The sequence below is a fragment of the Rutilus rutilus genome (genome assembly GCF_951802725.1).
Source record: "Rutilus rutilus genome assembly, chromosome: 2".
Taxonomy (NCBI): Eukaryota; Metazoa; Chordata; class Actinopteri; order Cypriniformes; family Leuciscidae; genus Rutilus; species Rutilus rutilus.
This window is the reverse complement of record NC_140210.1, coordinates 37,217,870-37,242,661: the sequence shown is the minus strand read 5'-3', so window position 1 is coordinate 37,242,661 and position 24,792 is coordinate 37,217,870. Positions and strand designations below refer to the sequence as shown.

General features: G+C 36.6%; 2 protein-coding genes across 2 annotated transcripts in view; one reads left to right on the top strand and one right to left on the bottom strand.

Moving 5' to 3' along the window:
- dnaja1 (DnaJ heat shock protein family (Hsp40) member A1) overlaps window positions 1-3,579 on the bottom strand; it is a 23,617-nt gene extending 20,038 nt beyond the window's left edge. Inside the window, exon 1 of the mRNA XM_084400052.1 lies at window positions 3,442-3,579. The gene's annotated coding sequence lies outside the window, so the exon portion shown is untranslated. The remainder of the gene's footprint in view (window positions 1-3,441) is intronic.
- Window positions 2,859-24,792, top strand: dtx4b (deltex 4, E3 ubiquitin ligase b). Its single transcript, XM_084400037.1, has 9 exons — window positions 2,859-3,242; window positions 3,466-3,680; window positions 11,090-12,134; window positions 16,825-16,886; window positions 16,977-17,138; window positions 17,476-17,537; window positions 20,607-20,927; window positions 21,066-21,155; window positions 23,163-24,792. Coding segments are annotated over exons 1-9 (2,187 nt in total). The 5' UTR covers window positions 2,859-3,240; the 3' UTR covers window positions 23,391-24,792.

Sequence of the window (24,792 nt, the reverse complement as noted above, 5' to 3'; positions counted from 1 at the left end):
TAAATCCCTTTATATTCAATTAGTTTGGATGGATTTTCATTTATGAGAACCTGTTATATTTGAGTGAAAAGAATCCTTATGCCTCATTTTGTTGTCTATTACATGTATATGTAGTGTAATTGATGACTAGTCTATTCTTGGGCTATGGTTAGACGTCTATTAGATTTTCACTGACAGCCCAAAATCAGCCTTGTTTTAGCCTAGACCCATATTGTCTGTCTATTAGACGTATATATGTAGTCGTTTAATAGCGGTCTAATTGATGACTAGTCTATTCTTGGGCTATGGTTAGACGTCTATTGGACGTATAAATATAGTCGTTCAATAGCTGTCTATTCTTGGGCTATGGTTAGACGTCTATTGGACGTATAAATATAGTCGTTCAATAGCTGTCTGATTGTCTATTCTTGGGCTATGGTTAGACGTCTATTAGACGTATATATGTAGTCATTCAATAGCTGTCTATTCTTGGGCTATGGTTAGACGTCTATTAGATTTTCACTGACAGCCCAAAATTAGCCCTGATTTAGCCTAGACGTCTGGGCTGTGTTTAGACGGCTATTAGACGTCTATTAGACGCGAAATTGCTTGCTGGGTCTTGTTCGATCTCGTTCATCAAAATGAATGAATCTTTATTTGAGTCATTTCGTTAATTTAAGTGGCTTTAAATGTTATACTTTTAACAGCCAAATTCCCCGATCACATCCACCTACGCAATGTTGATCATATCCTGAATTAAGAAATCATTATAATGCAGTCAAAAATAATTTACAGGGAACATAACTAATTACTATACCTTCCGAGTCTTTCGTTCATTTGTCACGTGACATACGCAATGAACCCGTTCATGAATCACCCAGGGACTACGCAGGATGTCTAAACGACCAAAATTATCTGGTTGCGAATATAAAAAGAGGAGACTTTTGAAGAAGAAAGCACACCAAAAACAGAGGGGTTCGTTGTTAAAATATATTGATCCAGGGAGTATTTGCAAGGATGACACGCCTTCAAGTCCACCACAGAACCAAGAGACCGCTAGCACAGCTAACGTTACCGGAACGGAATTTCTATAAAAAAAAATAAAAAATTGCACACTCCTGGCATCCCCCTCGAAACGGTTCTCATTCGCGCTTGAATATGTTCAACACTATAAAATCTGGTGAAATACAATAGCTCTACTGCTTCCTCTTGGCCTTGTAAAGTGTTCCTGTAACGGGAGTATTCTCTGGCTAGAGCGCAGAACAGCGGACGTGTGTGTGGACAGGCTACTTCAGTGCATGCCTTGTGTTTTGGGTTAAGCTGCGTTGCTCTGACATTGTGGAAAATAGAATAATAGAAACAAAATGTATTAGCCTTTTTTACCCGATATTATCAATCTAAATTAATCTCGCTTTTAATTTAACTTAATTTCGTTTTTCTTTATTTAAATTTCGTTTTTTCTTTATTTAAATTTCGTTTTTCTTTATTTAAATCTACCCTTTACTGTGTCAGTAGCCTAATTTGTTAGTCAGAAACATTAGACTACCTTAAAAGTATTGCTTAAGTTAACAGACCTGTGTGTGTGCGTTTTATATCACTAGTGCAGTGTCCGTTCTCGGAGCATAAGCCCTGCCCGCGTGACGTGCGCCGCTTCCCGCTCGCGCTGTTCTGTAGTTTACTAAAAGTTTATTCATTCTGAATGTGTCGCGTCTCGCGTGTCTATCTATATTGCACCAAATGCGACACTGCACTCCCTTGTGAAGTTGATTGAACGAACGATTCTCGAAATAATCAAAATGCAAACAGACAGACAGACAGACACATAAAGATTACTGCCTTTATTAGAGAGAAGAATATGTTCAGCCCCCTCTCTCCGAAGCTTCGAATATTCGATGTTCATTACTACTGAAGCTTCGAAGCTCAAAAAATAGTATTGGATCAGCCCTGGGGCGGCAGCCGCGGCACAATTGTTTTTCGCCTAGCAGCAGAAGTGCACTCGCCGGCCCTGATTATCTCACAGTTTACATCTCGCAACTGCGGTTTATTATATCAGAATTGCGAGATATAAAGTCCAATTCTGAGGAAAAACGTGGCGCTACTGTGAATTAGGTTTATTCTGACTTACGCAATTTGAGATTTTTTTTTTGTTTGTTTATATCGGGTTATATCTTGCAATTCGGAGAAAAAAAGTCAGAACTAGCAATTGTTAGGGGAAAAAGTCAGAATTGTGAGATAAAAACACAATTTTTTTTTTTTTTTTTTTATTCAGTGATGGAAACAAGTAATATTTTAATATTTTATCATGTTTAGAAGTAAAGCACAGTTTCAGCAGATTGCAACGCTGACTGTTTATTTAGGCAAACAGGCTAAATTAAGTCATTTCTCTTTTATGCAGTTGTTTGATTGTTGCTTGTTCAGTTCCGTTGCAACACAAAACCGCTGCTTATTACTCGCCAGCAAAGTACATGAAAATACATGACCAACCAAACAGGTTTCGTCCTCTGTGGTGCGCGTTAAAGTTTGATGTCTAATTTGTGAATGAATCGTTCCTTTGAGTCATATCATTTTAATGAATCAATTGAACCACTTCACAAAACAAGTCTTACACGAATCGAACTGAATCGGTCCGAGCGCTTTTACTGAACCGTGACTGTTTTCTGATTTTGGGCGGAATAATAAACATAACACTATCATACTATACAAAGATATGAAATATGATTAAGAGCAATATGGCAGCCTACTATTATTCTATTCGACATTCAGCCATTCTCTAACGGACTCGTGTATTTTAGAGCATGTATCACGTTGGGATGACGCTCATTTCTTAAGCGGTTCAATAAAACGAGCTGTTCGAAAGAACCGATTCGTGAATATGAGTCGGACTTTCCAGCACCAATTCAGGCAGCATTACTCACAGCATAAACTGTGATGATGGGGAGGTGTTGGGTGTCACTTTATCAACTCAGTGCGCGGAACACAAAACCACGAGCTTTTCACCAGAAATCATTTACTTAAAGTCTACATGATCTTCGATAAATTGCACATCGTGCCGCGAGAAAAGAACTAGTAAGAAGGAGAGTAACGTTAAGCGCAAACTGAGCGACGGTCAACGCCGTATGTGTGGAAGAAGAAAGAAGAATTTTGGTCCGTTTACTATTTGTTGACACTCGTGAGGAGTTGTTGAGATCGCTTGCGACCAACCATGGAAGAAGTGATACGGAGATTTATTTCCTGATACTGCGATAAGCGTTTTCTACATAAATGTGAGTGCACCTGAGAGTTTATGCTTATTTATACCGAGAACCAGAATATTCGAGCTCAAAACAAATCCTCGTGTGTTTATCGACGTTATACAGACCAGGCATTACAACTTTGCCGTGCTTTACATTGCTTTACATTAGCATTAGCAAATCTGTCCTCCTGCTTTTACAAACCCGGTTGTTGAAATAAAGAGATGCGTACTTCGTTTTTCTGTTCTACTTGAAGGGACACGATGTTACAAGCCTCCGCCGTGGTCGTCTGGGAATGGCTCAGCGAGCACGGGCGCTGGCGGCCGTACAGCCCGACCGTGTCTCACCACATAGAGGAGGTGATAAGAAGCGATCCCCGCGGCGGAAGCGTCGTTCTAGGCCGAGCCGACAGCCGCCTGTCGCCCTACATCATCGATCTACACTCCATGCATCAGTTCAGACAGGACACCGGTAAGATGAAAACCAGCAGCGCATCATTATACCTGTGGCAAGCCATTCTAACATTCATTCTTTACAACGAACTAGTTTCTATTTTATGTTACTATTGTAGGAATTTATCTATTATACTACTTGTGACTAGTATCTTGTATTGAAATGCCTTCATCAAGCATTCATTGTATACTAGTAGAACTTATTTTGCTGCATTGACAACTAAAATACTAGTCTTATTAGTAACATTACATTTTATTATCAATACATTTTACATTATCAGCAAGATTTTTAACTGAACTGTAACACTTTACAATAAGGTTCAATTTGTTAACATCAGTTAATGTATTAACTAACATGAACTAACCCTGAGCAATACATTTGTTGCTGTATTTGTTAGTCTTTGTTAACGTTTGTTAATAAAAATACAGCTGTTCATTGTTTGTTGATGTTACTTCCCAGTGCATTAACTAATGTTAACAAATACAACTTGTTGATATCAATAATTTATTATACTGAAATTAACATGAACAAACTAATGTAGTTAACTAATGTTAACTAATGAAACCTTATTGTAAAGTGTTATCAGAAATGTTACTAGTAGCCTACCATTTGGGAATGGATACTAGCATCTCATAAACTGGTACTAGTAAAACTGGAATAGATACTAGTAACTTGAAATTACTAGTAACCAAACCATAAGTGCTACTACCTAATGAACAGAACTGAAATAGAATCCAGTGACAATTAGAATACATAGTCAAAACTGAACCACAGATTCCCATGTACATTTAGAAATGTGTTATAACTAACAATGGGTTAGTTAGTTGACACTATTGTGATTATGAGTAGTAGCAAATGAATGAGTGCTAGTATCTCTTGGTGAAACTAAAGAAGATTCTAGTCATGATTGGGTTACTTGCTAGCAATTTAAAAAAGTACTAGTAACAGATAATTGTAATTTGTTTTATGGAATAATTGTTAAAATGTCTTGACACAGTTAAGTGCCTCTCAGGTATGGTTCAAGCAATGATATATTGATAAAAAGTGTGTGGCAAATATTTCATTTTAACATGATACATGCTTATCTCTTTCAGTCTGCATTCAGTGATTTTGACGAAATGTTGTTCACACCTATTTTTTACGTATCTACTTATACGTATGCACCCATTTGAGTTTAAACCACATTGAACTATGTCTACTTTCCACTCAGGAAGCTGTTGTTTTGGACGGATATACATTGGTGGCAAAAAGTATTTAAATATATATGCCACACTTAAAATGTCTTCGCATTAAATAGCAAAATATGAGACCAAGTGACATTTTTTTAGCATAAACATGCAATATATGTTGTACAATCAAAATTAAGATAAAAGATTGCAATACATCTTCAATGAAATTCATACATTTTCCAATGTGTCCAAACACTTTTTTGAGGCCACTGTATGACTGGACAACATAAAGGGAGGGAGTGAGATAAAAGAGGTACAAAAAAACAGACATAACACTACCCTTGTTTTCTTGTAAATTTTCCACAAGCACATTATCATGGTCTGTTAGTCCGGCCTTGCAAAGTCACACAATTTTAGTCAGACTGAGGCCTTGGTATGTAAGAGGACACAGATTAAAGTTACTCAAAGTGATTGCAAATTCTTGCAGCAAGACTGCCTATTAATCCTCATGGACAAAGGGCATTTGTGTTTATAGTTCATAAGAGAGAAAAAAAAACACATAATTGCACCAGCCTATGGTGAATAATGGTTTAGAGATACACACCCAGGCAGCTCCCCAAAATGATCTTTTTACTAACACCCAAATCATTTTTGAAACTCATTTTTTTTTTCTCAGGTAATGTTTTGCAACCAAACATCCATGACATGAGGTTAGTGACATTCGCAACCCTCATCGCTCTGTCAAGACTTGCCCTAAAAAACCTGCAAACTAACTTTCTCAGTCACACTTACACATTGTGGAGTGAAGTTCCATAAAGCACTACCTAGGGAAATGAGCACACTTCCAAGTGAAATAACGAAACTATAAAGATAGATTGCGGAGAGATGGGGAGTGGTTGCTATTGTGCAACAGGCTAGGATGTAGTTTCATAAACTCTGGGCCCAGGGGTGCTGTCAGTTACTCTGTTTTCCATTGCAGACTGGAGATTAGTTTAACACACGCACACACACGCGCATCAGGCAGGATTGTGTTTTTCTTCCAATCTTTTCATCCAATGACTCTCACATGGTTAGGCTAAAGAGCTGAGGGAATGTTATAATTTCTTTCAAGCTGACCATTTTGTGAATCATTTCTGTTGGTATCACTCCCTCCTTCCCATAAACGCACACCTACAGTACCAGTCAAAAGTTTGGAATAATTAAGATGTTTTTGAAAAAAGTCTCTTATGCTCACCAAGGCTAAATTTATTTGATCAAAAACAAAGTAAAAACAACAGTTTTGTGTACAATTATTACAATTTAAAATGGCTATTTTCTATTTTAATATATTTTAAAATGTAATTTATTCCTGTGATGCCAAATCTGAATTTTCAGCATCATTACTCCAGTCTTTAGTGTCACATGATCCTTCATTTGCTGCTCAAGAAACATTTCTTACTATTATCCATATGTTGAAAACATGTTTGTTGCTGATGCTTTGAATAGAAAGTTCAAACGAATAGCATTTATTTAAAAATAATAAGAATAATTTTGTAACATTATACATGTTACTGTCACTTTAAGGGTGTCCTTTATAAATACAAGTATATATATATTTATTAATCTCACTTAACCCAAACCTTTGAATGGTAGTGTTAATGTATCATGGTTTCCACAAAAACATTAAGCAACAAAAACTGTTTTCAACATTGATAATTAAAAGAAATGTTTCTTAAACACCAAACCAGCATATTAGAATGATTTCTGAAGGATCACATGATCATATAAACTGAAGACTGGAGTAATGATGCTGAAAATTCAGCTTTGCCATCACAGGAATAAATGACATTTTAGAGTACTGTATATTAAAATAGAAAACGGTTCTTTAGAATGGTAATAATATCACAGATAAATCAGTTAAAAAAATGTCATCAAATAAATGCAGCCTTGGCTAAGCTTGAGAGACTCCTTTAAAAAATATTTTCTTGGTAGTGTAGTTGTTGAGCTTACTTTCTGCTTGTGTACTTTAAGCACTGATTTTCATTTCTAAATCGTTTGGTCCCATCTTTATCCTCACTTTATCTACAACAGTTTTAAGTACCAAGCTTCATTTTCAGCTTCCTTCTCATTTATGTCACGGTCAAATGTTTGATGATTGGTTAAAATCTTTACATTTCCACCACTGACTGACTGACTTTTCTGAATGACAGAAATCTAGAAATATGACCAGAACATACTTCAGCTCAGAAAATATAAAAGAGAGTGTTTAAGAAAGAGCTAAATTGCCCCCCAAAATTGCTATCCATCGGTGATCGTATTTAATCAAATACTACAGAGGCGGTATAATCCACTACATAAGACACGTCAGTGTTTCCCCTGGGATTTTTTTCAGGGTGGGTGGTACTACTAGTGTACTCGCGGAGCAGGTGTGTTATGGAAACGTGGTGTCATTTTTTTTTTTTTGTAATCAAAAAGCATGTCTAATTCATTGAAATCATAAAACGTATACAATTATTAAACTTATACAACATTTAAAAAACCAATTCTATGAATTTTTTTTCCCCCACTGAAATTCAGTGTTGTATTTTTTTCTGGTAATCAAAACAATGGTAGGAGAAACACTACACGTGTCAGATGGAATCATTTTTGCATTTATAATTCATTGCATTTATTGTATTTTATAAATTGTAAAAAAAAAAAAAATTATAGAAAAGAAAGGGGAATAAAGTTGTTAGTTTGAAAGAGGGAAGGGAAATGAAAATTGGGGCAATGATGGAAGCACAGAGCCAGCAACAATGGAACAGATGGACGGTCTCTGTACACCTGCTGTATAGGGCTTTGTGCCGCTGCAAAGGTCCTGGGATCCTTAACCCAATGTCACAGTTTATGATCTGCTGAAGCACAGCCTTTTACTCCCACTCACATACTAGCACAAGCTTGCAAACTTAAGTGCAGGCTGTATGATTGGCATGTGAAAGTGGACATGGCCATCTGTTGCTCTGGCCGTAATGTTGAGAGGAGGCACAGTATTATAGTTTTATCTGGACTATCAACTATATTGAACTGAAACTGTAGATTTAACTAACAATTTTGGTGCATCACAATCAATACTAACAGATCCTGATGGAATCATTGACTTAATGACGTATATAATGAGGTTTTCTTTTGTAATAGACTACTAGAGTATACGTTGAACTTAAAAAAAAAATTTTTTTTTTTTTTTGTGGCTAAAAAAATGGAGCATTTGTCTGTGTAGAATAATATGACAATTGTCCAATGTAAGTTTATAATGAAGTGCGGATTGCCTTGTTGGGCGACTAATGGGAGTGTCACACCATGTTGCTTGCAGTGCAGGCGGGGTTGAAAAACTTAAATTAGATTAATAGGTAGAATAATCAGATTTAGTCAAAAAAAAAAAAAAACCCAAATAATTATTGTTATTTTTATTTCTTTTTTTTCTTCATAAGTGTAATGCAAAAAATCGGCACATGCAAATACACTACCGTTCAAATGTTTGGGGTCAAAGATGTTTTAAATTTTTTTTTAAAGAAATTATTATTTTTATTCAGCAATGATGTATTAAATTGATCAAAGGGGCAGCAAATCAGCATAATACAATGATTTCTGGATCATGTGACACTGAAGACTGAAAATCACAGGAATAAAAAACTCAAGATCCTGATCTGATCCCAGCCGATTCAAACGTTCCCTAAAAGTTTGCTCCAAATTTCTAACTACCATTTGTCTGTGGCGATTACGCAATAAGTAGGCATGCTCTGGGGCTCTGCCTTTGACAAGAAAATTTCAGGCCATCAAGGTCAGACGTCTGCACGTAAAAACATGAACACTAGAGAGCTGAAGAATCATGTGACACTGAGACTAGAGAAATGGCTGCTAAAAAATCAGCTTTGCCATTACAGGAATACATTACATTTAAAAAATTTTTTTATATATATATTCTAATTTCTTATCATATTATGTTCATTGGCCCCTGAACACATCACACTGTCTACAAGCAAGATTCATCATGTTCAAAAAGAGATACATAATATCAGTGGACCTGCCTTCAGACATATATGGTACTCGCATGCAGTTAAATACCACACAATCCCACAATACATGTTTATCTTTAGCTTGACTGTATAATTCAGTGAAATTACTTCTTACAAGCAGCATAAGAAAAAAAGCATTGGCAAATAGTTATCTATTCATCTGTTAACAAAAGACATTGTTTCATTCATGTACAATAGAGCCGAGAGGTCATGACTATGATTGAGGCACAGAGCTGGTAAAGTGAGTTCAAACACAAAGGATGATCAAAGCATACTAATGTCTTGCTTTACTCCACCTCATTTCTGGAACATGCTTTATAAAGTTCCATAATGTCTACTGAATCATGCAACACATTAAGTGTTTTAAGGTCTAGTAGGTGTATATGGATGTTAAAAAGAGAATATGTCCTTTCACAAGTTTTATGGCTTCTAGAACTCTGCAAATTCCCATTTCTCCTCTTGTGTTAAAGTTTATGCCTCAGTGGGTCTTTTGTGCTCAGTGGCTTTTGCTTTATGCTCAGATCTATCTATTCACATGGGTTTTTGCTTTCTGTTTGTGTGTCCCAGCACTACGTCATGAATTCCTAAATGCATTTTGTGCATTAGCTAAATGGATATTGCATGTGTTGTCCCAGTTACTGCTTTAAATTTGATTGAAGAATTATTACTCTAAACACTTCCTGATCTGATCAGTCTTACTGGAGAGAATGTAAACTTATTTCTGCTCCGATGAATGGGTTTAAATTCAAAGGATGCGCAAAGCACAACAATAGGCATTCAGTCGGTATAATGGAGGATTGAATGCTTACATTGGAGACATTGTCCATCTAACCGAAAGTGACACTGCTTCTTTTTTTCATGTTTTATGCTGTAAAGCTGCTTGCTTTAAAGCAACCTGTTGTATAAAGTTCTATATAAATAAACATGATGTGACTTGACTGGAGTGCCAAATTACAGAGCTGGTGCAAAAAACATCCAATTCTCTTTTGTTATTGAGAGAAAAAGCATGCAGTACATGTTTACATATTATATACAGACCCTTTCCAAAAAATTAGAATATCATGGAAAAGTTTATTTATTTCCATAATTCCATCCAAAACGTTAAACTTCCATAGATTATAGCAGGGCCCACAACTTAAACGATTACAAGTATTTAGTTGTTTATTTGTACATAATTTGGGCTTCTAGCTCATAAAACCCACGAAAACAGGATTTAAAAAAATGAGAATATTACATGAAATCACACAGTAATTACACAGTGATACCATGGTCATTGAACCAGGTTTTGGTTCTTTTGGCAGTGTGGGCAGGTGCAAATCCTGCCGGAAAATGAAGGAAGCATGAAGTGCTCTGAAAATGTCCTGGTAGACGGCTGTGTTAACTCTGGATTTAATAAAGCACAGTGGACCAAAGTCCTCTTTTCTGATGAGAGCAAATTTTGCATCTCATTTGGAAACCAAGGTCCCAGAGTCTGGAGGAAGAATGGAGAGGCACACAATCCAAGATGCTTGAAGTCCAGTGTGAAGTTTCCACAGTCTGTGTTGGTTTGGGGAGCCATGTCATCGGCTGGTGCTGGTCCACTGTGCCGTCCACTCAACGCAGCCGTCTACCAGGACATTTTCAGAGCACTTCATGCTTCCTTCAGCAGACAAGCTTTATGGAGATGCTGACTTCATTTTCCGGCAGGATTTGCACCTGCCCACACTGCCAAAAGAACCAAAACCTGGTTCAATGACCATGGTATCACTGTGTAATTACTGTGTGATTTCATGTAATATTCACATTTTTTGAAATCCTGTTTTTGTGGGTTTTATGAGCTGGAAGCCCAAATTATGTACAAATAAACAACTAAATACTTGAAATCGTTTAAGTTGTGGGCCCTGAATCTATAATCTATGGAAGTTTAACGTTTTGAATGGAATTATGGAAATAAATGAACTTTTCCATGATATTCTAATTTTTTGGAAAGGGTCTGTATATCTAAATACCGCTCACAGCAGGCGGCGTCAGGATATTCTCCTTTACTGTTTACTGCTGCTCAGGTATTTCAAACTTCTTTTTTCCCCCAAAGCGATGAACAAAAAAGAATTTGCTATGAGTATATTGGTGCCTTTAGATGCGTAACATGTTGACTGGCTGCCTCTCTTATAAGAAAACACTTTATTTAACTGATTTATTATATCTCTTTTATTATTTTTGATCTATAACCCTTTTTTTACCTCCTCAGGTACGTTAAGACCAGTGCGACGGAGTTTCTATGACCCCACCTCAGCGCCAGGCCAAGGTTGGATATGGGAGTGGGAAAATGATGCAGGTTCCTGGACAGCCTTTGACATGGAGGTGAGCATTGCCTTGCAAGCGGCACGGGACCGACAGCAACCCTGGCTGGACCTTACATCGTTGGGCTTTTGCTACTTTGTGGACTTCCAGACCATGACCCAGATTAACAGGCAAACGCAGCGGCAGAGGCGCATCCAGAGACGCTCAGACATGGTTTACCCACTAATTACTGGGCCACTGCCTAAAAATTCACTGGCTTGGGGTACTGGCTCAGGGACTGGAGGCATGGCTAGAAGGGTTACATCAGGTGGAGGGTCAACCGGGGCTCTTCTTGGGGTAGGCGTTTCTGGTTCTACCTTGAGTAGAAAAGGAAGTGCAGTTTACCCAAGCGGGACACTTTCGGTATCATCTCTTGCTCCTCTTGGACAGCCCTGTGCCTGCCAGCAGTGCATGCTGGTGTTGAGTGTAAAGGCAAATGGCACTGCCTCACAGACACTAGGACGTGCAACAAAGCCAAACAGTCCGAAAGCCAGCTTTGGGACACTTCCATCCTCCTCTGTTTTAAACTCGTATTCTCATACACTACCACATGGAACATCTTTAAAATCCATGCCCTCGGAAGAAGCCAAGAATTCTGCTGTTTTTGATCAGTCGTTGTCCCTTCTCACATCGGCCACTGCCAATCTTTCAATCTCCTCTAGCCGCCCAATGCCTTCATCTTTGCCCCCAACTCTGCCATCACAGAATCAGCAGCCTCCATCCACCCCAAGCTTATCATCTTCAGCAACGTTTGTGCCAACTGCCATACTAGTTAACACGTCAACAAGTCCCACACCATCCACAGTTTTCACGTCATCTTCAACAACGTTGGCCTCTCAGCGCTCCGCTGCCTGTGCTGCCCCTATACCACCTCGTGCCAGTCTGGCAGGGCTTAGTCGACCTGCTTTGCAGAGAATTGCCATGGCACAGTCACGGGCGCTTATTGCCTCTGGGTAAGAAAAGATACCTCTGATACCTGTTTTATCAGTTTCATATACAATACCATTACAGTACCATCAGTAAGATTTTTTGGAAGAAATTAATACTTAAGCAAGGATACATTTTAAATTGATGGTTTCCACAAAAATGTTAAGCAGCACAACTGTTTCAAACAATTTATTTAATTTACATATTATTAAGCATATTATAATGATTTTTGAAGGACCATGTAACACTAAAGACTGGAGTAATGATGCTGAAAATTCAGCTTTGCATCACAGGAATAAAATACATTTTAAATGTATGCAAACAGTTATTTTAAATTAATAATAAATAAAAAAAGTACAAAAGTATATATTACAAAATATAAAAGCAACAATATTATATAATATTATATTATTTAATATTATATTATATTATTATTAAAACAATAAATAAACTGTTCATAATTAAACACTTTATTGATGTTATTGTGTTCCACTGACAACCAGAACTGACAGCTTGAAAGCGGCCAAAGAAAAACCTGTGGTTACTCTTTCGATACCGGTCCCAGATCGATACTTTTAAAACGGTACCAGTGCCTGAACCGATAATTTTAACCCTTGTGTGGTGTTCAAAACCCTATAACACCCGGGATCTTCTCGGTCAAAAATGACCGGACTATATAGCTTATAAATCTTTCATTATACTATATTTTCACCCAATTTTGTATTCAATCTTTTTGTCAACTTGTTCTTTTTCGATTAGGACTGGTTTTATATTTCTGTTTGCGTCTGAATAATCGTAGGCCTCATTTATTTGACAGTAGGCATCTCATTTTTTGAGAATAAAAACATTATTTTTGAATTATTTAGGAAATATTAAATAAAATCTGAAGAAAATTGGCACTGTTGATCACACTAGTCTACGTTAATTTTGTTTTGAAAAACTTTTATTTTGTACAAAATGGCACATTGTCACACTTGTGGTCTTCCCAGTCAAAAATGACCGGCCTACAAAAAATTGCTTATAAATCACTTGTTATGTTGTATTATCACCCAATATTGGATTCAATCTTTTTGTCAACTTGTTCTCTTTCAATTAGGACTGGTTTTATATTTCTATTTGCATCTGATTAATCGTAGGCCTCATTTATTTGAGAGTAGGCATCTCATTTTTTGAGTAAATTATTATTATTATTTTTTTTATAATTTTGGAAATATTAAATAAAATCTGAAGAAAATTGGCACTGTTGATCACACTAGTCTACTTAAATTTTTCACCAGGAATTTTGTTTTGAAAAACTTTTATTTTGTACCATATCGGTGCCCAACCCTAGTTGGAAAAGAAACAGACTTAATCGACTAAAATCACCAGTGTATTAGGCCTATATAATTTAGGTGTCAGCCTCACTCATGTATGAGTGTGTTCATGTGTTTCCCCCTCCTCTGTGTAGGAGCGCGTTTCTCACGTTTCTCACACTGCTAAATCATCCATGTCTGCTCTGTTTGATGACCATCTGGGGACAGAATTGTCTTATTCGTTCCATCCCCACCCCCTTTATATCTATAGCTGTTTCTGTGGCTTTTTCCTCAGCTCTCAGTGGTGATTTCGTGTTCACGCTGGGTTTCTGCAGCAACCTTTGTTGACATGACATGGGCTGGTCTGCATTAGCAACACAATGCTGTCTCACTAAAGCGTTTGACATAGTAGAGTGTGTGTGCATGTCTATGTTAGGAAGGAGTTGGGATAACGAGCAAAAGGTTTTGACATTGAATGTAGTAACAATGGTGTCCCAGTGTTTCCTGAAGCATTAGATGTGACTTTTGGTGATGAAGGTTTGGAGTGTAGCTAGGGTGGATTGAAGTGCTGGACGCCTTTGAGAATAAACTATGTGTAGATGCAGCCAGAGGTAGAATTGGAGTATTTTTACTCTTTTTCATCTTATTTTGAATACAAATTGTACCTAGGCTAGACTGTACAGCAATTACAAAAGAAACTATCATCCTACACAGGTGTAGTGACATACATGTGTGCTAATGCAGGAGAACATTGTGAGTCTGGTGCCCTTTCTAATGGAATGTTCTGCCTCAGACGTGAAGCCATCTGGAGTCATAGAGCAGCAGTTGTTGAGCATGTGTGTGAGAGAAAACAAAGAGACAAGTCTGTTGTAGAGGCAAGATCAAGGGTCAGTGGAGGTCAAAAGCTTCCCCATTGGCCCTATCCAAACAGCCATCTACCTTCCCATGTCTGACACTTCTGTTTTTCAATGGAAAACAAAACAGGAATATAAATAAAATTTACTGCTGCAGTGTTGATGATTGGCTAAAATGCATTAGTAACCTGTCATCTCATCATTTTAAGCAAACACTCTACAAGTCCTTCTTTTACCGCTTAACCACTTCAGCATATTTGGTTCAGTTTTCACTTTCGTGTGAAAAACATCATATGTTGCAAATAGTGTGCCTTAAACAGAACTTCCATTCAAGAGAAAAAAAGTGGCAGTAGTGGTGTTTTATTTTTTTAGTATTATTGTGGTGTTGTTGATTACAGATTCACCTGTCCCTAAATGTCACACCGCAGCTCTTTTTTTGTTTCTATGTCAACTGACGTATCTTTTGCTGGCATCAGAACGTATTGTTATTTGAGTTTCGGAAGGAAGGGAGCATGACAATGAGGATATGTAACCGTAAACGGGGGCATTGCTATTTAGGTCAGCTATGTACTTGTTACACTTGAAATTAAGCTATTCAAATATAATTCTAAATCACACATTTTGCATTTTTATGCACAGACAAACAGGAAGAATCTAGAAGAGTGGTTTTCAACCAGGGGGCCTCAACAAACTTCCATGGGGGACTCCAGATGACTTAAAATTATTTAAAATAAGACAAAACAAGCATTAAAATTGGCTTAAAAAAACCCTAACAATCAAGATATTTCTTAGTATTTGGTTGTTTTTATAATGGATATACATCTATTTAGTTAAGCAGATTTTCTACCGCTTTTCTTTTACATGGATGCCTGTTCATCTTGAAGTAAAAGTGAAATCCTGTTCCTTCATACTGAGCCATTGACTGTTAATCTCAAAATGTTTTATGTTTTCTGACTACAAACATTAGAGACGTGCCTGTGTGCATTTGTAAATGTATTGTGAGGCTGTCGCCATCTGGAAAATAAAGTGTTATGCTGCGTTTACACTATCGGTGACTTTGTCACTGCATGTTACCAGTGGCTGGCGGTGAGGTCGCTAGTGGGTATTCCCACTACTGGTTGCCTGCCTAGAAAAAATTGTGAATGACACTCACAGATGTTACTCTATGTTGTAACCATTCAGTATTCTTGCTGCTACAAACAAACATTTTGGCAGGAAAAAACACCACAGACATATCATAAATTATAGAAAAGTTGCTGACTTCTCCATCTTGCTTCTGACTTCACTCCTATTGGTTGTCGCTCCCGAAAGTCGCTCTTCATTTGCATAAAGTTAAACTTATCTCAACTTTGTCGTGTCGCTGGACATGCCTACATCCTGTCGCTCGTGTCGCCGGAAATCGCCAGCCCTCTATTAAAATGAATGGGATCGTGTCGCTGGTAGCGAGAACGCAGCTTTAGACTTATTATCAGTTAGGAAGATCAATACAGACAGACCCAGTAACAGCTGTGACAGGAACAAACACACTTTGCTACATTCATTCACATTTTTAATCAATTTACGTACAGACACAGCAACCCCCCCACATACCTTCTAGTAAAAGGAGATAAGAAAATGAGCGTGGGAAAACACTACAGACAAGACCATTGAGGCTGTGAAGAGGGAAGTAAAATGGCTGTATATTAGAGTTGCTTTCTTTTTTCACACTGATTTGACCAAAAATATGCTTATATAAGAGTAAAATAGTCATTTGATACTTAGCCGAAAGTGTCAAAAAGTACATTCAGCTAGATATCATATAACTGTTGATGTTGGAAGAAGAACAATGGTTAATGTGCATGCTAGTCGTTAAACAAGAACTTCACGTTGAACTTTTAAGAAAATACTTTGTAATGAAGAAACTGGTAGAATGTCTGTGTCATATTTTTACACAACATTTCTTAATCATCTTACAGAAGAAAGTTCAGAGGAAGCTAACACTGAATTAGAGCTGTCAATTGTCACGACACGATTATCGTGTCTAAAAGAATTCATGATAACAATATTATCGCAATATCTACTGATATTTTGATGATTTATCTTAAACTGTTTATTTATTTATTTTTTACTGGTGCTGTATATTATCAAATGTGTAGTATTAACATGATATAAATATACAATTTTCTGAAACGTCACTATATTGCGACACCTCTACTATGAATGAAATCTTCAAGTTCAAGAGGGGAAAATACAGCAGTTTTGAAGTTTGTAGGTTTAGCATGTCCATTGCTTTTATGAAACAAATTGTTGTCTCTTAAAGTCAGCATGAAATGGAATTTGTGACGTGTATCTGAGTGAAATGGCTTCTCATATGAAAAAATGTTTTGATTTTTGGATCTATTTTGGATTGTTGGAACGTTGTCTAATGCTCTGATCTCATGTGAGTGATGTTAAATAATTAGTCTGGTAAATTACTTAATCTGTTGGTTTGACCCTTTGGTAAGAGTTGCATTTTGGAGATACAGGAGAACATTCTGTAAGGCAGCAGTCAGTGTGTCCACTGGCCTTATAGAGCTTTTTTTTTCTCCTAGGGTACCGACAGTACCAGTGAAGAATCTTAATGGCTCCAGCCCTGTCCATCCGGCATTAGCTGGTAGGAAAACAAGACACATTCTTAATACACTATTATATAAAAATTATAAACTGACGATACATTTCACATGTGTATTATGATGCATTGCAGGTATTACTGGTATTCTGATGAGTGCAGCAGGACTACCTGTATGTTTGACCCGTCCACCGAAACTGGTTCTGCATCCTCCACCTGTCAGCAAGAGTGACATCAGACCAATTCCTGGCATCGGGAACTGTTGCCGCAAGACCACCAAGAAACAAGCCCGCAAAGGTGAGAATACATGTACTTACTGACATAGTCACAGAGAAATACATTGTACTACAGTGCTGCATACGTTTGTCTCTGAAATTTGATATTGAGGAAGCAAGGACCAAAATCCCTAAGGAAGTTTTCCTGCACCTTTCTAAATCCATGCCACAAAACATTGGCAAAAGGAGTCTTGCTTGGAGTGACAGATTTAGACTTGAGGCAACTACTGAAATGCAATGGCCACTGATCACTACTAGCTGTTCCCATCGATTGTCACTCTGCAGATCATTTATACACACAACAAATGGAATTTGAAATCTCATACTGCATACTTAAACATAAGTGATTTGTTTTCCAGGTAAAACACCTGAGGAAGTGGTAAAGAGGTACTTTCAGAAGGTCAGGAATTCACCAGAAGAAGTAAGACATCCTTGTTATTTTATTTCCTTAATCTCTACGTGATCTAAACCTCTTCTGTTAACCCTTGGCTTCAGACCTAGGAGATATCTGAGTTGCTAGCTAAGGGTGCATACAGGGCAAATAGTGCTGTATATGTGTGGTTTCACCGATCCTCTGGGAAACATAAAGAGACCGGAAAAGTGTCTTTCAAAGCCGAATCAGTTTATTTCAGAATGAATTTTACCTTAAAAGATTCTCAAATCGTAACTCTGCACACACACACGTTGTGTTTTCGTGTTTTATGGGGACTGTATAAATTCTATCCCCTTACACTAAGCCTACCCCTAAACATACCCATCACAGATTTATGCATTTTTACATTTTCAAAAAACATCACAAAGTAGATTTTAAAGCTGTTTTTCTCATAGGGACCAAAAATGTCCATCATTGCCATCTTTGTGGGGACTTTTTCTCCCCATAATGTAGGGTTTACCAGGCCACACACACACACACAAATAATATGCAACTAACCATGTAATTGTGACTAGTTAGAACTGTAGCAATTAGTTTTTTTTTTTTATTATTAAGGATTTTGTGCAAAATAATTCTACAGTATTTTGGTGTAAATTCATTATTCATACTTTAATAAAAATGTATAAAACAGAATTGTTATAAATTTAACAAAACCTCACAGGTGTAATCATTCTAAATATCACCAGATAACAACTGAATAATTATAATAAAAATATATAAAACATATATCCTGCCTTACCCAGATACTTACATTAGACTTACGTTAAGCAGTATGTAGCCTACTATATTCTGTAGCAAAACTCAACTTCTCAATTATTATATTGTTGAAATATGTAAACTTTTTTGAACTTCGAAGCTTCGGAGAGAGGGGGCTGAACATATTCTTCTCTCTAATAAAGGCAGTATTCTCTATGTGTCTGTCTGTCTGTCCGTTTGCATTTTGATTATTTCGAGAACCGTTCATCCAGTCGACTTCACAAGGGAGTGCAGTGTCGCATTTGGTGCAATATAGATAGACACACGAGACGCGACACGTTCAGAATTAATAAACTTTTAATGAACTACAGAACAACGCACGCGGGAAGCGTTCTTATGCGTTCTTAAGCATTCTTATGCTCCGAGAACGGACACTGCACTAGTGATATTAAACACATCTTTCCCATGAACAACACAAAGTAAATACACTCGCACGTAACACTTTAGTAGGCCAAGAAGAAGCAAATATATTTATTAAGTAGGGTTGGGTTCCTTCAACTGTCCATCCTATTAAAAATGGCTATAGGCTATATAAGATAATTGTAAAAAAGAGTATTGTATTTCGTCAGATTTTACATATTCAAGCGCGAATGAGAACCGTTTCGAGGGGGATGCCAGGTGTGAAAATGTCAAATTTTCAAATCGAATACCAACGATATTTGAAGGAATATACAAATATTCGGGTACAGCCCTAATTATCACCCTGCCATATATTAAAAAGTTGGATGTATAGTACATCCTACTCTATCTGCATACTCGCATAAACAAATATATACTATATTGTTATGTTCAACCCAGTCTAGGACAGGGGTAGCAACATTAAAGTTAAAGATAACTACAGCATTAACATAAAAACCAAAGTCTGGATCCAAAAGTTACACACCAAAAACAAAAGAAATATGGTACAACAAGGTTTATTGGAGTAACACAAGTGTTGGAAGTGTAAAATAACTTCAGATTTTACACAAGCCAAAAAAACAAAATACATCTAACTATAGGGACCCAATCTACACTTACCTTAAGGAAAGAAAAGGAAATAAATAGTTCCCTGTCTCCCTCTCTACTTTAAACATTGTAGTATTACAAAAATATAAATGGAACCCACTCCCTAGAACTTCCAAGTTTGGTCTATATACAATATTGACAAGAGAAACCTCAGATCAACAGTTTAACAACAACTGGGTTGAGCAAATAAAAGGTGTCTAAATCAATGTAACACTGTTTATACATGCTTTTAACAACCAAAAGAAATAAGTTTTGTAAAAAATCAAAACAGTTTAGCAACTGACAGGATAAGTAAAATAAGCTTTGTAATAATACAGAACAGCAGCAGTAATGTACATCAACAAACAAACAAAGCAAACCAGCAGAAAACAAGCCTTGCTTCAGTGGAGATCAGTGAGGTTTTATACACTCTCCATCCTTACCTGGCTTTACCTGCACAGAAGGAGGAGGCAGAAAAACGACCACTACTGCCACCTAGTGGCTTGACACACAGGATGTTCAAAAATATAAAATAAAACAAATTACACCGTAGGACGTAACAATATTGCAAATCTCAGCATGGTTGTTTCACAGCTCTATAAATAAAGTTGCTTATATATTTCATCTAACTTTTTCTTCATGCATGTAGTATACTCACGTGAAGTGATATAGTGTATACTATATAGAAAATCTCAACTGCTTGATTGCTTGTCATTGCAAAATGTGATTTTTATTATTGCCCAGCTCTTATATAAAGTTGAATATACAAGTATGTTCAGCTTTATCCGCTAAATGGCAAGTATATTTAGTCGCATAATGTAAACTTGACCACGACGCACAGCTCTAATCTGCTAAATGTGACTATAATGTATGAAGATATTAAGATATTACAAACATTAACATTACATGCATTGTGAAAAACATAAATAAATTTGACTTGATTTAATAGCTATCTAAATTCTGTTGCTTGTCATGTCAACCTTTAACAAAACTATGCGAGTTAAAAAAAACCTGACCCAGACTACATTATAGGTTTATATGCTACCAGGAGAAAAAAAAATGTTACAATGTCTTTTGTGTGTTGCCAAAATCTTGAAACCATTGAAATTCAAGAGACATTTAGAAACCAAACACTCCAACTAATAAAAAAGACCACACTTTGGACATAATATGACTGGCTGGATATAAAATTTAGCATCTTATTGGCTAAAGGAGGATGTAAAAAAAGAAAACATTTATGTAAACTAATAAAATCCATTTCTTAACCTTTCATGTTGGCTAATGACGTTCTATATCAGCATTGTGTATTTCTTTCAGGATTGCACTATCTGTATGGAGACTCTGTTGGGACCCTCTGGGTATAAAGGTCCAGGTGTAGCGAGTGTTTCACGTGCTGAGTCCGTCGGACGACTGACGCAATGTGGGCATCTTTATCACCTACAATGCCTAGTGGCCATGTACAACAATGGCAACAAAGATGGCAGCCTGCAGTGTCCCACATGCAAAACAATATATGGAGTTAAGACAGGAAACCAGCCACCCGGTAAGATGGAGTACCATGTCATCCCGCACTCACTTCCAGGATACCCAGACTGCAAAACCATTCGCATCATCTACAACATACCTCCCGGGATACAGGTATAACTGCATTACATAATTATATATATATATATATATATATATATATATATAATGCATCTTTGTTGCATTTACACTTGGCCTGCATGCCATCATTATCATAATTTATCAAATATCTTCTCTCTTGTCTCTCTCAAGGGTCCTGAGCATCCAAATCCAAAGAAGCCTTTCACTGCAAGAGGATTTCCCCGTCATTGTTATCTCCCAGACAATGAAAAAGGACGCAAGGTAAGTCCTCCTACCATACAGAGCATAAGAAAAAACCCTCACCTTCTACACTACCGTTCAAAAGTTTGGGGTTGGTACAATTTCTTTCCATATTTAATTTTTTATTTGTTCAAAACACAGTAAAAACAGTAATATTGTGACACATTATTACAATTTCAAATAACTGTTTTCTATTTTGATATATTTTAAAATGTAATTTATTCCTGTGATGGCAAAGCTAAATTTTCAGCATCTTTACTCCAGTCTTCAGTGTCTCATGATCCTTCAGAAATCATTCTAATATGATGATTTTCTGCTCAAGAAACATTTCTTGCTAATATCAATGTAGAAAACAGTTGTGCTGCTTAATATTTTTGTGGAAATCATACATTTTTTTCAGGATTCTTTGATCAATAGGAAGTTCAAAAGTTCAAAAAGAAGATGGGACAGTGTTTTACGATAGTGTTGTCAAATATCTATTCCGAAGCTGTAGGGGGAGCTCTATAGAGAAACCCGTGAGCTAAAAGCGAGAAAACAGCGAAGAAATTGCCAAAACTGCATAGCGCTGCTTTAAAGGAGAACTCCGGTCAATTTTAACATTGAGCTCATTTTTTTGTACATTTGGAGTGCTGTCAGTACAGAGAACAACGACAAAAATCGGTGTTGCCTACCGTTATCCTCTTTTTAAAATTTGCACCCTGTTGACTTCAATGGGGCAAGTTTTAAACCTGCTTTTAGGCTCTTAACATCCTTGATGTGTCATTACAAGTGCACAGGTCATGTGAGTTATTCCTTCGGAGTGAACGCGGGTGAATCTGACTGCAGTAGATGTGAAAGAAATATATAAAAAATGATGTTTATTCAGCCAGCGCACACACCTGTATTTACATCCTGTTTTCGGTCGAAGTCCACAGTAATCGATTGTCGAGTTCACACGCATAGGTTTAGTACCTATGATCACGCGCGTGAACTCGACAATCGACTACTGTGGACTTCGACCGAAAACAGGATGTAAATACAGGTATGTTCGCTGGCTGAATAAACATCATTTTTATTAATATCTTTCACATCTACTGCAGTCAGATTCACCCGCGTTCACTCCGAAGGAATCACTCACATGACCTGTGCACTTGTAATGACACATCAAGGACAATGCACATTTTAAAAAGAGGATAACTTTTTGTCGTTGTTCTCTGTACTGACAGCACTCCAAATGTACAAAAAAATGAGCTCAATGTTAAAATTGACCGGAGTTCTCCTTTAACCCTCCTAATGCATTCGGGTCCGTTTTGACCCGGACAAGATACATAAACATTTCTGTTTTTAGTACAAAAATTAAACTGGATTTGCATTAAGACTTTCAAAATACACATCATTTATTTATTTGTTTGTTTATTTATTTTAGATTTTTATTATTATTATTTTGAATGTAAGATATAACCATTTAAACTAAATTGTTACACCTTTTGCTGGTCTGTTTTGACCTTAAAGTGAACTGTGGCTTTACACAAGAAATTATGACAAATTAAATTAATGTCTGTTTGTAAATCAAAAGTTAATAGACCAAATGGTCTAAATTTGATAAAGGAAATACAGTAGGTTTGGAAAAAGGAGAGGTACGCATTTTACTCTGCTGCCACCTATTGATGAACCACTGCAGCATGATAAAGAGATTAAGACTGTTTATCATCTTTTTTTGTTCATGCAAGTAAAATGAATGTATTTAGTTTGAAAACATTTCAGGGTAATATTGATGTTGTTTTGTTAGAAAAATAATTAGTAGTTTTGAGCAGTCATGAGTTGTAAGTTAAAAGGAATTTAATTAAATCCATTGAAGTCAATGGAGTTAATACTGGTAATTCTCACATGTTGTCATACATTTCATATAATGAATGATATACTCAAGTAAAAATTCTCATAAATATTGTAAAATGCACCAAAAAGGACCTTAGAACACATTAAGATTCAATGTAGGTCTAATTGTTATTTAAGGTTTCCAATGATATCAATATGTTGTCCGGTTCTTAGGTGTTGAGGCTTTTGTTGGTGGCGTGGGACCGACGGCTGATCTTCTCCGTGGGAACCTCCAGCACCACCGGAGAATCAGACACTGTCATCTGGAATGAGGTCCATCACAAGACAGAATTTGGCTCCAATCTTACTGGACATGGCTTTCCAGATTCTGGCTATCTTGCCAATGTACTAGAGGAGCTTAAAGCCCAGGGCATCACTGAAGATGAGGAACAGCAGCTGTGAGAGGATGTGCTCGATGGTAGTGAAAGAAAAAGAATGGTACTAGATGTGCATTTGAAATAGGGAGCACAGAAATATGTGATTTAATATGAAAATAACTAATGTGACCAATTGGTACAGATAACTGTGTGGGCATGAAGTAACACAACTAAGATGAGATTTGGTTAAAGGTGAAAGACAGGTTTGGAGGAAAAAGGAAAGAAAGGAAAGTGTGACAAGCAGAAATGGGAAGTGGAGGGGAATTGTGATGTAGAAAAATGAGGGAATAGAAAGACTATGAAAATGCTGGTTAATGAAGCAACAGAGATGTTTTATTTGCTTAAGTTATGTTGCAGTGTGAGTTTGTGTAAGTTGTGTAAAACAGTCAACTCTTGTACCTCTACTAACTGGAAGCTGTTTACTAGAACTGAGAAGTACAGTTTGCATATGAATGTTTGTATTATCATGCATCATTCCTTGTGTTCAAAATGTATTGAGAACTTATACTATTTTTGTACAGATGATGGTGTGTGCATAAGATTCAGATTTTTGTTAAGTCAAAATAGAGCAGAAATTTGAATGTCAAATTGATTTCAAAATGAGTTTAATAAGTTTAACATTGAATTGATTTATGCTAGTTTAAATGAAGCACGAGAACCCTAACTAATTGTTCTTCAGATAATGTAAAAGTACTTGATATGCTCATTAAGAAAAAAGTCTGCAATGCGTATTATAGTTATATATTATCAAATATCACCTTTTCACGGTACAGAAAACCAATTTGGGGGTTTAAGCTAAAAAGTGCTGCTTAACTACGAATACAATGAAAAAATAAATATGTTCAGCTTTAATACAGAAGAATAAGCAAATGAATAAATATTGAGCTGAATACAGTGAAATGACAAGCACTTCATAGATCCCTAGGGGTCAGTTTAGTAATCGTTTGCCAAAATGAATTTTGCAAACTCAACATATTTTGAATAAATATGATTTAGCTCTTTTTAACTGTTCTTTCCTGACATGTACCCTGTTTTTAGGCCAGTCTGTATGTTAGGTCAATTATTGACCTGTTTTATTATGATCCACTTCTAATAACCTAAAAAACATGCCATTGTTTGGCATGTGTGTATCTGTGCACGTGGATTCTTGCGTGTGTGAGCCCATGCATCATTTGTATGCTTGCATTTGTGCGTGATTAAATAGAAGAGTATATGCTATGCATCCACCACCCAGAGGTACGGGTGTGTTACTCATCTGTTTAATTTTCTTCATGTATTTCTCTTTTACATTGATGTTTTCTTCTATTTTCATAGTTTACAATATTTTAGGAATGTTTCATATTGAGAATTTTTATACTTAAAGGTGAGCCTCAACTGTTTTTGGTTTCTTTTTTCCTTCCTACATAATAAATGCCATTTTGATCATA